Source organism: Dipteris shenzhenensis, chromosome 19 (genome assembly GCF_047967505.1).
Source record: "Dipteris shenzhenensis isolate YYH24624 ecotype China chromosome 19, Dip_SZ_1.0, whole genome shotgun sequence".
Lineage (NCBI taxonomy): Eukaryota > Viridiplantae > Streptophyta > Polypodiopsida > Gleicheniales > Dipteridaceae > Dipteris > Dipteris shenzhenensis.
This window is the reverse complement of record NC_141614.1, coordinates 18,781,305-18,794,693: the sequence shown is the minus strand read 5'-3', so window position 1 is coordinate 18,794,693 and position 13,389 is coordinate 18,781,305. Positions and strand designations below refer to the sequence as shown.

Genomic DNA, 13,389 nt, shown 5'->3' with positions numbered 1-13,389 from the left:
AGGAGCTTGATCTCGGAAGCCCTGCCGCAGTTGCAACATGCTGTCACGGAGATTATGCAAGCTCCTCCCCCTATGGTTGCTTCCCTTGGAAGCAAAAGTCATCTCAGAAGAAACATAAGAAGCATAAGAAGACTCCTAGTTATGTTTCTTTCAGTGGACAGCCATCAGAGATGCCCTCGATCACCCTGTAGCGGGTAATGCCAATAACTTTCATTCAGTCAATCAGGGACAGCAAGCCCTTCCTCAACCCACGATGCATCCAGGATATTTCGGAGGGGGATCTGTTTTTCAGGCAATGGTGGCACCATCCGCACAAGCACCCAGAATGCCAGGTAGCTTTATGGGCAGCACGCAGCCGGGAATGCAGAATTTCCAGCAACCTATGATGGGTGGAATGCCCACTGCAAATGCCAATATGATGTACTCAAACATTGGGATGGAGCCTGGAATGCAGATAGGAATGCCTGGGACAATGGGCAATACTTGGAATATGCCACAGATGCAGGGAGTGGGACCTGGAATGCCAAACCCCACCATGGGTACGGTTGGAATGGCTCAAAATGCGGGAGCAGTGATGCCCCCACCGTTTTTAAAGCCCCCCGTTTATGACAATCTCACCCCTAAAGGCAAATTGAAAGATTACAAGGAGGGAGGGGCAGCTGTCAAGTTTGAGACTTTCAATGGGATGCAGGACAGATTGAAGGCTTTGACATTCATGCAATAGTTTGATGCTGCCTACTCAGGTGGACACTTCACAGAATCCTCCAAAGTCTGAAACGCAGCCACCTTTTTGAAGGGCAATGCACTCCAATGGTGGACCAACCTCCTCTTGCAAGGCAAAGCACCTACCACTTGGGTCGAATTCAAGCGGGTCTTCCCAGCAGCATGGTGAGCTCACTACCACTTTTGAGGTGGATATCATGACCGCCTGGTACAGGTTGGATGCTGCAAATTGCAGAAATTTGGAGGACTACAATAAGAAGTTTTGGGAAGCCCTACTACCAGTGAATTCTTACAGACATGTACTGCTGTCCGAGCAAATTGAAAGATATTGCTGCGGGTTGCCAAAGGAGATTCGGGACTACTGCACGAAGACAAGGGTTTCCAATATGTCTTAGTTGGTTGAGAATGCCACTACAGCTTATGCACTAATGCAAGGGAAAGTTTATGGGTTCAAAGGAAGCTCACAGGAGACATCAAGGTCAAAGGGCAGCAAGACGGAATCCCCTAAGAAGTTCAGAAAGTTTTCGCAGCCCATGAAGGCAAAGTTTGTTGGAGGACAGAGGCCAGTACCGGACCCGCATGTCTGATGAGGAAAATCAAATTCTCTATGATGCCAACAAGTGTTATATTTGCAAGGAGGAAGACCACAGGGCTTTTGAATGCCCACATAAGAAGCGGAAGTTCCCTCCTTCTGAGCAGGGTGAGCACAAGGAGGAAAAGAGGACTGATCAGAAGAATAAAAAGCCCAAGCCCACTGCTGGTCTTTTGCCAGACTTGATTGGGGCTGTTCAGAATACAAATGCTACAAAGTTATGCCAGGCATGGGGCAAGATAAGAGACCAGACAGCTCTGATGTTTTTCGATCCGGGAGCCAAGGCCAATTTCATCTCTCTAGAGCTGGCTGGAAAGTTAGGAATAAGGGCAGAAGAGATGGGTCCTTTGTATGGCTTGTCCGGGACTCAACCAGTCAGTTACTCCGGTGATAGGCAAGCTACAGATACATATTCAGAGCTACGTGGACACAGAAGAGTTCTATATTATGCTGTTGAATGGCTGTGATGTGTTACTGGGGATACCTTGGCACTTTCGTGTTGGGGCTGTTTTGGATACAAAGAATAAAACAATCACAATCACTCACCGTGGCAAGACCCACGTTCTGGATGCTAAATTGAAGGGAGAATCCATCCATGTTGTATCTGCTTCTGCCATTGGCAACGTAATGAAAAAGCATCTTTCAGCATACTTAGTGTTTGCATCTGAAAAGAAGTCAATAGAAGAAGACTCTCATTTTTCTAAGCTGGAAAAACAGCGGACAGATTTTCTTTTTTAGTTTAGGGACTGTTTTTCTGACTCACTTCCATAGGAGTTGCCCCCTGAAAGCCCAGAAGACCACACGATAGATATAATCCCTGGTAGCAGTCCTCCTAACCGACCTCCTGATAGGGTCAGTGCAGCCCAGCAAGAGGAAATTATGAACCAGGTCAAGGACCTGCTGGAGAAGGGGCTGATTCAGCCCCCAGCTCTTCACCTTACTACTCACCCATGCTCTTGGTCCAGAAGAAGGATGGATCCTGGCAGATGTGCATTGACTATAGAGCCCTCAATAAGATTACCATTAAGAACACATTCCCTATACCTCGGACAGATGATATTTTGCATAGGTTACAGGGGTCTGGAATGTTCAGCCGCATTGATCTGAAGAGTGGTTATCACCAGATCAGAATTCAGCTAGAGGATGTTCACAAAACAGCATTTCGTACCACATTTGGTTTGTACGAGTTTCTTGTCATGCCATTTGGGTTAACTAATACACCTACCACCTTCAACAGAATGATGGACATGATTTTTCGTGAGCACCAAGCCTTTGTTGGCACTTTCTTCGATGACATCATCGTGTTCTCTCAGGATGAGGCTGAACATAGGAAGCACCTGGCAATTGTTCTCGAGGAGCCACGGAAGCATAAGCTGCTTGTCAATGCCAAGAAAAGTGAATTCTTCATGCATGAGATCCATTTTCTCAGGCACATAGTTTCCAAGGATGGAGTTAGGATGGACCCTGCCAAGGTAGAGGCCATCAGGAATTGGCCACACCTGAAGAACATCCATGAAGTACGTAGCTTTCTGGACTTCTGCTCGTACTACAGGAGGTTCATTCGGTATTTTGCAGAGATTGCATCTCCTTTACATGCCTTACAGAAGAAAGGGGTCACTTTCACATGGAGTCCCAAAGAAATTGCAGCTTTTGACCTACTGAAGGAGCAACTCTGCTCAGATCCTTTGATTATTTTGCCAGATCTTCGCAAACCCTTTGCTGTCCAAGCAAATGCATGTGGGAACAGCATAGGAGGGGTACTTATGCAGGATGGAAGAGTCGTGGCATACGAGAGTAGAGTGATCCAGGATGCTGAAATGAATTTTGGCATCTATGAGAAAGAGATGTTGGCTGTCATACATGCTCTTTCGACCTAGAAGCATTATCTTTTAGGTGCTGATTTTCATGTTCAGACCGATCATCAATCACTGCGGTACTTTCTCACTCAGAGAAAGTTGTCTGAGAAGCATATGAGGTGGGCAAATTTTCTTTCTTTGTTTCATTTTCAGATTGTGCATGTGCCTGGAAAGAAGAATGTTGTTGCAGATGCACTCTCATGCAAGCCCACTCCAGATGCAGTGTCTGTTAAGCCACAAGTTTCAGCAGTAACCATTGCATATCATGATGAGCTTGATGCCATGAAGGATCAATATGCCAATAATGCTGATTTTTCACGGATTTATGATCAATTGGTTGATGGACAAAGGCATGAGCACTATACTCTCAAAGACGGATTCCTGATGATGCATGGTAGATTGTGTGTCACGAAACAGTTGAGGCCCAAAGTGTTGACAGAGAGTCATGCTCCACCCTATGCAGGACACAGAGGCATTGATGCCACCATCAAAGCTGTGGAGGACTATTTCTTTTGGCCATCATTGAGGAAAGATGTCGAGGCATATGTTAGGACATGCATCACATGCCAAAAGGTGAAATATGACAGGCAGAAGCCGGCTGGACTGCTACAGCCTCTACCTATTCCCGATCGACCTTGGCAGAGCATTGCCATGGATTTTATCTTTGATCTTCCTTGTACACCATCTGGACATGATGGGATATGGACCATAATTTGCAGATTCAGCAAGCAAGTCCACTTCATTCCCGTCAGAAAGAAAATTACAGCAGACTAGATGGCGAGACTCTTTATGTCTCATGTGTTTAAACATAACGGGATGCCTCAATCAATTGTCAGTGATAGAGACCCGCGGATGACAAGTCCTTTCTGGAGAGGTATCTTTGAGAATATGGGTACCACGCTGAATTTCTCATCCTCTTTCCATCCTAAATCTGATGGGCAGTCCGAAGAAGCCAATTCCACTACCCTTGATCTTCTCAAATGCTATGTTTTGGATCAGCAATCAAAATGGGAGCAATTTTTGCCACTTGTTGAGTTCGCGTACAACAACACTGTACACTCATCCACGGGGAAAGCCCCCTTTGAAATTGTGGCAGGAGAATGGAAGGTACCTCCCATTCTGCATACGAAAGAGAAGATTTTTGAAGCGGACAGATTTGTGGAAAGTTTGGATGTTGCTTACCAGAAGGTCAAAACAGCCCTCCAGAAAAGCAAAGAGAAGCACAAACGGGCAGCCGATAAGCATCGCCGCGAGTTGCTCTTGAAAGAGGGTGATTGGGTGCTGCTGCGTTTTCAAAAAGCACAACTCAGGAAGATGAAAGGCAAGACGAAAGTGTACACAAAGCTGAAGATGCGGTATTATGGTCCTTTTCAAAATTTTGAATGCATTAATGATGTAGCTTATAGGCTGAAGCTACCTGCCACTTGGACCATACACAATGCCTTTCATGTGAGTTTATTAAAGCCTTTCCAGGGTGATGTGCCTGCTGACCTGCTGCATAAGGATCAGCCCGAGGTGGAAGAGTTGGATGAAATCTTGGTTCCGGAACAGATTTTGGCACATTTTGGTGAAGTTCAGAAATTATCCTGCACTGGATGCGAGGTGGATGGAGGACGGTGACCTGGCAGACTCACCTCAGATTTTGCAACTCTACCTCAACGCGTTTCAGCTTGCACCAACTACGGTACACGCTCCTACAGGTTCAACAGAGCAGAGATCTGGAGCATTGCCTGGTGCTCAAGAGGAGGGTAGCACCTCCCCTTCCTTGATTCAGATTGCTCATATATCTGGAGATCGCTTGGTGGCACCGATTGTCTCACCCGAGATGCTACTTGCTGACAGTATTTCTACTGTGAGGTCTCCATGATGAGTGTTTGTGACACTCGACATAGAGGATGCAATGTGCATTGATGTATGGATGGACTCTCGAGCTCTCCTAGCCCATATTGTCATTGCGGGTTGTATCTTATAAATGATGTATATTCTGGTATGGGCTATTTCTGCCTATTTGTACTTTTTCAACAGCAACCTAGGTAGTTTGTTGTTTTAAGAGGAGGGTATGTCACGAGGACGTGAAAAGTGATGTAAAGTATCTTCGTAACTCAACCTACGCTTAACCCAAGGTTAACCATGGTTAAGTGTTGTAATGGTTTGGCCGTGAGGGACTGGCTAGAGGAAGTGCACACTTCCTAGAAGTTCCTAAGGACAAATTCTCGGTGCACCACTAGGTCCTAGGGGCAAGGCAAAGGCTTTAAAAGAGGGGTCTAAAAGTTGGGCCCAAGGACAACCAACGTTGTCCTTGGTATGGGGGTTAGGACTTTAATGAAGGAGCAAATGGCAAGGAGGAGATGCCATTTGTCATGCATGTGTATGCATGCCCTTCCCCCACCTTCCATCTCTCTCCCCTCACTCTCCTAGAGGTGTGGGACGTTTTCAGTTGTTCTTGTGCAGTTTTTGAGCTGTTTGAGTTGTTTCAAGCCTGTTTTCAGCCGTTTTAAGCCGATTTAAGCCGTTTTAACTCTGTTTTGACTATTCCAAGGCTAGTACGCACTTCTAGGAAGTGCAAGAAGTCATTTCTGAACTTTCTGAAAAATTTTGTGCGGTCTGTATGGATGTCCGTACAGACGTGTTCAGCTACCTTCAGCAGGTGCCCGGGGTTGTCTTTTGCTGTGCTGAACCTTTGTGCACATGTTTTTGGCTGCATGGTGGCTTCTGGAGCTGTTTTGGACTAGTGTAGGCTGCGAGAAGAACTTTCCTTGCTGCTTTTGGCACCCTCTCTTAGGAGGACTCGGGCACAAATCCTAAGGCAATCATTTCGAGACAGATCTATGAACCATCTTTTTTCTACAGCTCTTTCTTGTTCACCCTCTGCTCTCTACCTTCATTTCTCTCTTCTCCTGATTGCTGGAAGACACCTGCACCCTGCGGGGAGCTTGGACAGAGGATAAGTGCGAGGAAGGAGCTCGCCCCTTTGCCACAGATAGCGGGAGTTGGTTCCAGGTTCGGTTTTTCCTTGTTCTTTCTAGCGTGTTGTGTGCAGTCCTTTTAGGACTCCAACAGGTTCTAGGAAGCACCCAAAGGCAAGGGTGATCCTGTGAAAGGCCTAAGGATAGTGTGGATGCATGTGTGTGGATGCATGTGATAGCCTTGAGGTTGCTGCCTTGAGCTCAGTTTGCTAGTGGTTTGGATGCCTGAATGCCTCGAAGTTGTGTCACATCAGAAGTGAATACATGAGTATGCCTTGCCAGTGGGAATTCTAGTGGTGCATTGGGATTAGATGCCTTGAAGACAAGTAGAGGATTTGCAGAGAGGAACACTGCAGGGTTGAACCCTTGTTGTAAAGCATTTCCATTCAAAAGCATTAAATAAATACTGTAAGGGGCGCCAAGGCATTTGGGGCCAGTGGGTGCACTGTACTCCTTCCAAAAAAGCAAATCTATGAATCTTTGGCTGATTGGAGACCTATCACGCTTATGCCAGTTATTTACAAATTTACTACTAAAATGATTGTTGATCGGATAAAAGGCCATTTGCATGATGGGTTGCATCCTACACAATATGGTTTTGCTCCTCGTAGGGATATCACAAACAACATTGCTAATGCCTATGTTGGAATAGAATATGCCAAATATATGCAGCAAGATGTTTTGCTATTGCAAGTTGATATTGCCAAAGCTTTTGATACTGTTCAGTGGGACTTTATTTCACAAACAATGCAAGCCTTGGGATTTGGCACAAAAATGCAGCAAGTTATCAATTGGCTATATCAAGATAGTAAAGCTACCTGCATACTTTCAGGGGATATTTCTACAACCTGGACTCTTCGTTGTTCTGTTCGGCAAGGCTGTCCCCTCAGTGCTTTACTATTTGCCATAGCCACTCATCCAATGCTTCAATATATGGACCACCTTTTGGACACTGGCATGTTGCATCGATTGGAAATTCCTGGTAGCCGTAGAATGATCGCTCAAGCATATGCTGATGATTCTTTCTTTACCCCGAAAAATACTCAGAGCGATCTCTCCTTGATTATGCAGGCTCTTTCCACATATGGCTTAGCTGCTGGTTTTCATGTGAATTTTCAGAAATCCAAGCTATTGCCGTTACATGCTAAAGACTGGCATAGTCTTTTGTGGCCTGGGGAAATTGTTCCAACTTCTCAATTGATTCGACATCTTGGCTATCCTCTAGGTTTGGGGCTCACTCGTTCTCAACAAACTGATTGGGTGCTCACAAAGCTGAGGGCAAAACTTGAATATTGGAAGCTTGCAACTTGGCGATTACATGTTCGTTTGTGAATAACGCAATCCATTTTGATAGCTTACATACAATTCTATCTGCCCCTCATCATGTTTACTAAGGCAGATCTGGTTTCCTTTATGTTTGAAGCTGTCACATATCACAATGCCTTCTCTGTATAAAGTGTTGTTACCTCCGTCTTGGGTTTTTTATAGAGCCAATTCGGTTTGGCATATGGATCGCCCATCAAAGTGGTGGAGAAAGCGGCTACGTCTCCTTTGGCATTATAAAGTCCCTCTTTGGCAACAGCTTTCTTTGGCGAGTCCTACTTGGCATTTTTCCATCTGGGCAGTTACTCGCGCATAGACATATTGCCCCGGCTGTTTGTCACAGACATCTACATTCTGCTAAATCTGTGCCTCACATTTTCTGGCACTATCCACATACTTGTGATTTCCTCGCTCTCATTCGTCAGGGTCTTCGAGCGAGATTTCCTCCTGTTACTTTTGGCAGGTTCTTCTGGTTATTTGGTTTTCATCCCGCTAGACAGGGTTTTGATTTATTTTTTGTTTGGGTGCGCTACTGGGCACTTTGGACTCTATGGATGGACGGAAATCATAGAGTCTTTTATGATCCTACTTTTCCATCTTTCGTTTTTTTGAAACGATCTCTGGGGCAATCGTTTTATGGTTGCTTTCAGACTCATTTGATTGATCATGATGTATATATGGCTTATATTGAGATTTTCGGTTAAGTAGTAGTTACTCTGCTTTTGGAGTACCTATGAATGTAATTATTTCACAGCAATAAAATATTTATTCTCACGAAAAAAAAAAAAAGTGTGTGTGTGTGTGGGGGGGGGGGAGAGAGAGAGAGAGCTGTTTGCTGTAAATGAGGTTTTTAGAGAGAGAGAGAGAGCTGTTCATAATGAAGGTTTCATTCCGCCTCTCTCCAGAACACCTCCAGCCCCTGAAAACCATCGTTGCAGATCCGTACTGGTTCCGTGCAGTCCTTGCACTAGCCACACGATGCTATTGGAGGTGGTGGCCTCACTCCTCGTTTGGGCCCAGTGAAGCATGGTTTATTTGGTGGAGGCTCCGGCTGCAGGACACGTGTACATTTGAAGGAGGGAAAAATCCCATATGCATTGGTGGTATTTGGAGACCCTTGAATATAAGAGCTCAATTGAACCCTCCACAGTCATCCCCTTCCGGGACTTTTTGGGGGACTGTAGAGCACCACGTGGCTATGGGGCAGGGCTTGGGGACCCCTGCACCCGGCGTGATTCCTAGGACACGTGGCAGCAGCTACGTGGCCCAACATGGTATTAGAGCAGCCTGATCAACCGCGGACTGTGCAAGACTTGGGCACCACCCTCGCGTGAGCCACATGTGGGGGTTGCGTGTTCTTTGGGTGGCAGAGGTGTCGCGATCCGCAGCGGCATTAAGTGCAACTAGACGGGTTTACTGCGGCAGGCGGCTTGTTTGTTCTCACGTGGCGGCTCCCTTGTGGTCTTTGGCACATGTGCTACTACTCATGGCGTTTGTTGGTGGCTGGTCCTTGTTGATTGACCCAACCTTGTGTTTGGTCGTGGTCAAGTTTGGTCAGCGCCAAGTTTGTTTGCCTCGGGGTTTGGCCACAGGGGGGTGTTGGAGGTGGTGGCCTCACCCCTCGTTTGGGCCTAGTGAAGCATGGTTTATTTGGTGGAGGCTACGGCTGCAGGACACCTCTACATTTGAAGGAGGGAAAAATACCATATGCATTGGTGGTATTTGGAGACCCTTGAATATAAGAGCTCAATTTAACCCTCCACAGTCATCCCCTCCGAGCATCACGTGGCTATGGGGCAGGGCTATAGGACTCCTGTACACGGTGTGATTCTCGGGACACGTGCCAATAGCTACGTGGCCCAACACATGCCATGTGTCATCGCAGCATCTCGCTCTGCAGGTCCCCATGGGTTTCTGCAGTCCCAACTCTTGGCAAGATATCTCTACACATCTAGGTGAGTTCCTTCTTTGTGCTGCCCATGTGGCAACCCCATGTCTTTATGTTTTGTTGTGTATATGCTGCCCACATGGCAGCCAAGGTGCTGCCCATGCGGCAGCCACATCACTCCTTGATTCACCGCCCCCCATGCTCTCCTCATATGGGGCTTACAAATGGGGAGGTGACCACACCATTTCCAACACCCATCTCACCGACACATGTTGGCCCGATGCCATCCCATCAATGAAGATACTCCAGTAGCTCCCATCGTAGCCCTCTGGAATACTCTAATGTCGATGTCACTTCCTCGCTTTTCATCTAGTGGCTCCTGCTCCACCAGGTCTAGTCCTGTAGAAGCAAACCACCCTGGTTCATAGGACCAACTTCAAAGTCGAGCATTCCAAGCACCATCATCCTCCAACCGTCCCCCTCATGATAAGTGAAGAACTAGGAGTCTTCCAAGCACTATGCTCTCAAGGTCTGTTTCAACCCGTCCTCCATCTGACAACGTCAGCAAGCAAATTAACATACTCAAGAAATTAAATCCCAAGCATAAATCCATATTAATTGGTGTCTAGTCCTATGATGTCCCCCTCTGAGTCACACATCCATGTAACTCTAAATCCGTAGGTCCTGTCAAAGAATCCTCCTCCGTGTCTGCAATACCAGCCGAGCACCTAGATGGCTCTTAGGCACTCAATGTTGTCCTTCACCTTCACAATGGTTTCTAACTCCTCATTTGTCCATCTCTCAATGTCAAACATCCTCACCGTAACACCGTTACCTCGGAAACACCTCGAGATGTCACCAAGAAAAGTTCCTCTGTGACCACCACATTAGAGGTACTCTTTGAGTCTTTTGACTTTGAACTGGCCCCCTTCTACTTCTAATCTGCCTTCTTCTTTCTACAGTCCTTTGCAGAATGCCCTGGCTGATCACAATAGAAGCACTTTTTCTCTTTCTTCCTCTTCTTCTTATTTTCTTCATTTGAAGCGTTCGCTCCATCATCAGACTTGTCTTTCTTGGTCTTTCATTTGCCAAGCTTGTCCTTACCCTTGCCCTTGCTCCAATCCTGAGCTATAAGGGCTTTGTCATCGGTTCCGTCGTATTTCTTCTCCTGAGCTTCTTGCTGCAAAAGCAATGGTACCAGCTCCTCGAACGTCACTGTCGCCGCCCTCTGCCCTGCAATCATTGTAGCCACAAAACTACTGTAGCTCCTCGGAAGCATGCCAAGCAATAGCCTAGCAAGAGAGTCGTACACTTGCCTGAACCTCGATCTCCCTCATCCTCGCGCAAGAGCACAATCCTTCAAACGTAGAAGTAGATTCCCCCAAGCTCTAAATCAAGGTCGTCTTTCAGCAAGGTCCCCAGAATTACACGCGTAAGTGTTTCACTATGGAATCAAAACTTCTTTCCTTGTGTGAACTTCACAATCATAAGTGTGTGTGCAAGCCAATAAATAGACAGAGATCCAAGAGAGATATAGCACCAACAAAAGTATATTTCTGCCCACAAGTGGATACAATAAACAAGAGGCCTGAGTCACACCAAACCATGATCCTCAGTGCTTACCAAAGCTACTATCACCTTGGCTGTTCTAGATCCTTGAGCCCGCATGCTCCTCTGAGCTTATGTAGACTCTCCATCCAGTGATCCCTCCACCTTACTGCCCGGTTAGTCAGCCTAGGTGGGCAGCACCATATGAGCCAAGTCTGCAGCTTCTCTTTGCCTCCTTCACCTCTGGATGTAGACCCAAGGAAGGTCCTTTTCTGCTCCTTTCTCCTCCCTGAATGGCTGCTCCAGGTGATGATTATGGAGGCAGCCATTCACGGAGGAGAAAGGAGCAGCAAAGGACAATTCTTTTAGGGCTCTAGACCCCTTCCAAAAACCCTACCAGCCAGCCCTTACTGCACCGACTGGGTTTGCCCGCCGACTGGGGCCCAGCCCCTTTCTCTGTAAAAGCTGACCTGGTTGGCTGGATTGGACTGGCCCAACCAGGCTCCACATCAGCCGAACCTGCCCCTTGCCTTGAAATGTTCCAGCCCTTGTCTTGGGCCCGGGATGGTCTCCAAACATTTTTGTTTTGAAGAGTCAAGTCTTTCCCCACCTCACTTCGCCTCTGCTCAGGCCATATCCAGGCCCTAAAAGCCCACAATCCAGCTCCGTACAGTGTCCTGCAGCATTCCGTACACATGTTGACATCAGCCGTACCTTTTGCACCACCTCAGCAGCAGCCGGTCCTGCAGCTTCCGTACAGCCTGCGTGGCAATTCTGTACATCCTCAGGCCTGCAAGATGACCCTGCCCTGCCAGGTATGTTTCTCCTTGTGCTGCCCACATGGCAGCCTGTTCATGTGGCAGCCCCAAATCTATCCCTTTTGCTCCATGATCCACCTCCCCGATGCACTCCTCATTTGGGGGCTCACAGGTGGGGAGGTGACCATCCCTAATCCAACAACTAATATTTCAAAAGATCTAGATTCAACTCGAGTTCAAGGAAGTGTGGTCCTAATGGTTAGCCACATACAAGCAAATCAGAGGTCAAAAGATGCCTATGGTCATATCTTATTTCTGTTCATGAGATTGAGACACCCATGGAAGATCAACAATCTACTGACAAGAGGAAGACCTTTCTACAAGAGTGTTGTCACTGCTTCATAGATTGTCTTTCTAAGAAGCCATCACTTGCTTGGGAAGAAAATTAAACATTGATCTCATTCCTAGTAGCTCCCTACCTTGTAAAACCACCTTACCAAACTTCTCTCGCCCAAAATGTCCAAAGGCATGTACAAGACGACCTTGAACCAGGAATCACTCAACCTAGCAGCTCATCTTTTGGATCACCTAAATTGCTTATTGAGAAGAAGGATACATCTTTTTGCGTGTGTGCAGCCCTATTCCACCCATAGATGAAATTTTTGGATAGGCCGAACTAGTGATCTCGAGCCCGTTGCATTTTGAGGAAGTGGTCGCAAATTGTATGCTTTTTGACAATACAATCTAGTCCAACCAGCAACTATGTATGAGGCGACGTGACTTCGCTGAGGGGCCAGCAGTTGAGCTTGCACTCTCAATTTGATCCCACCATCCAGAGCTTGCGTAAACAACCCTGTCTCACATAGCAGTTTTTTTAATTGCGTGGTAGACCAATGGAGGTTTTGAAATCCATAAACCGCATGAAGACCACGTCGCACAGTCTGTGCCAATGCATTTCGGTCGAAGATAGCATGTGCCAACCCCTTACGGAGTTCAGTTTTAATCAACGCCGACTGCAAAGCCACCTCGTGACCGACACTGGATTTGCCTTGCACGACCGGTTCGCGGGAGTATTTATTTGATGGTGCTCATATTACGATCATTTTTCCACAGAAATCACCGCCACTACCATTTATCAACCGTACCTCCACGTTGTTTCTATCTTCAAACTGAAGCAGAAAACTAAAATAGTTAAAGCGGATTGAGTAATTACTTTCGACATGTATAAAGCTACAAAATGTCAAAATCCAGCAAGGACGTAAATTTCTAACGCATCATATCATATATTTGCGAGCCACACAATTATGTAAGCTATTTTGCGTCTGCCTCAAATGAAGCGAGGCGCTTGGCATTTGTAGGCCACTTTTATCACCACAAAGTATCCATTGCAAAAGAGTAAGCGTTGCGCCGTTTTTTGAGGGAAAAGGAAATATCTTAAACTGCTCGAAGCGCTGTTGCGGCTAGGAAAGCTAAACCAAATTCGTACTGCTTCAAGTAACGTAAGAATCACATACTTGCTGCTGTTCGGAATCTCTCAATCCCTCCCGTTGCTCCGTGCGCAAAGCTCGGACTCTCCGGGAGCCGATATGCCTCATTTGTCTTCGAAATATCGGAATTCTGATGCGGTTTACATTCATGGCTGCTGGGAAGGAGATCGAGCATGTTAAGGGATGAAAGGCAAGCATAAATCCGTGGAAAAAGGCATTGCAAGAAGGAACAAATGAGGAGCTGGGAG

At 46.6% G+C, this 13,389-nt stretch overlaps 1 protein-coding gene across 1 annotated transcript in view; it reads right to left on the bottom strand.

The window, feature by feature from the left end:
* Positions 1 to 13,389, bottom strand: part of LOC147890181 (HAD-superfamily hydrolase, subfamily IG, 5'-nucleotidase) — a 125,829-nt gene extending 112,440 nt beyond the window's left edge. Inside the window, exon 1 of the mRNA XM_087390684.1 lies at positions 13,169 to 13,389. Within this exon, the coding sequence (XP_087246810.1) occupies positions 13,169 to 13,339 (171 nt within the window). The 5' untranslated portion in view covers positions 13,340 to 13,389. The remainder of the gene's footprint in view (positions 1 to 13,168) is intronic.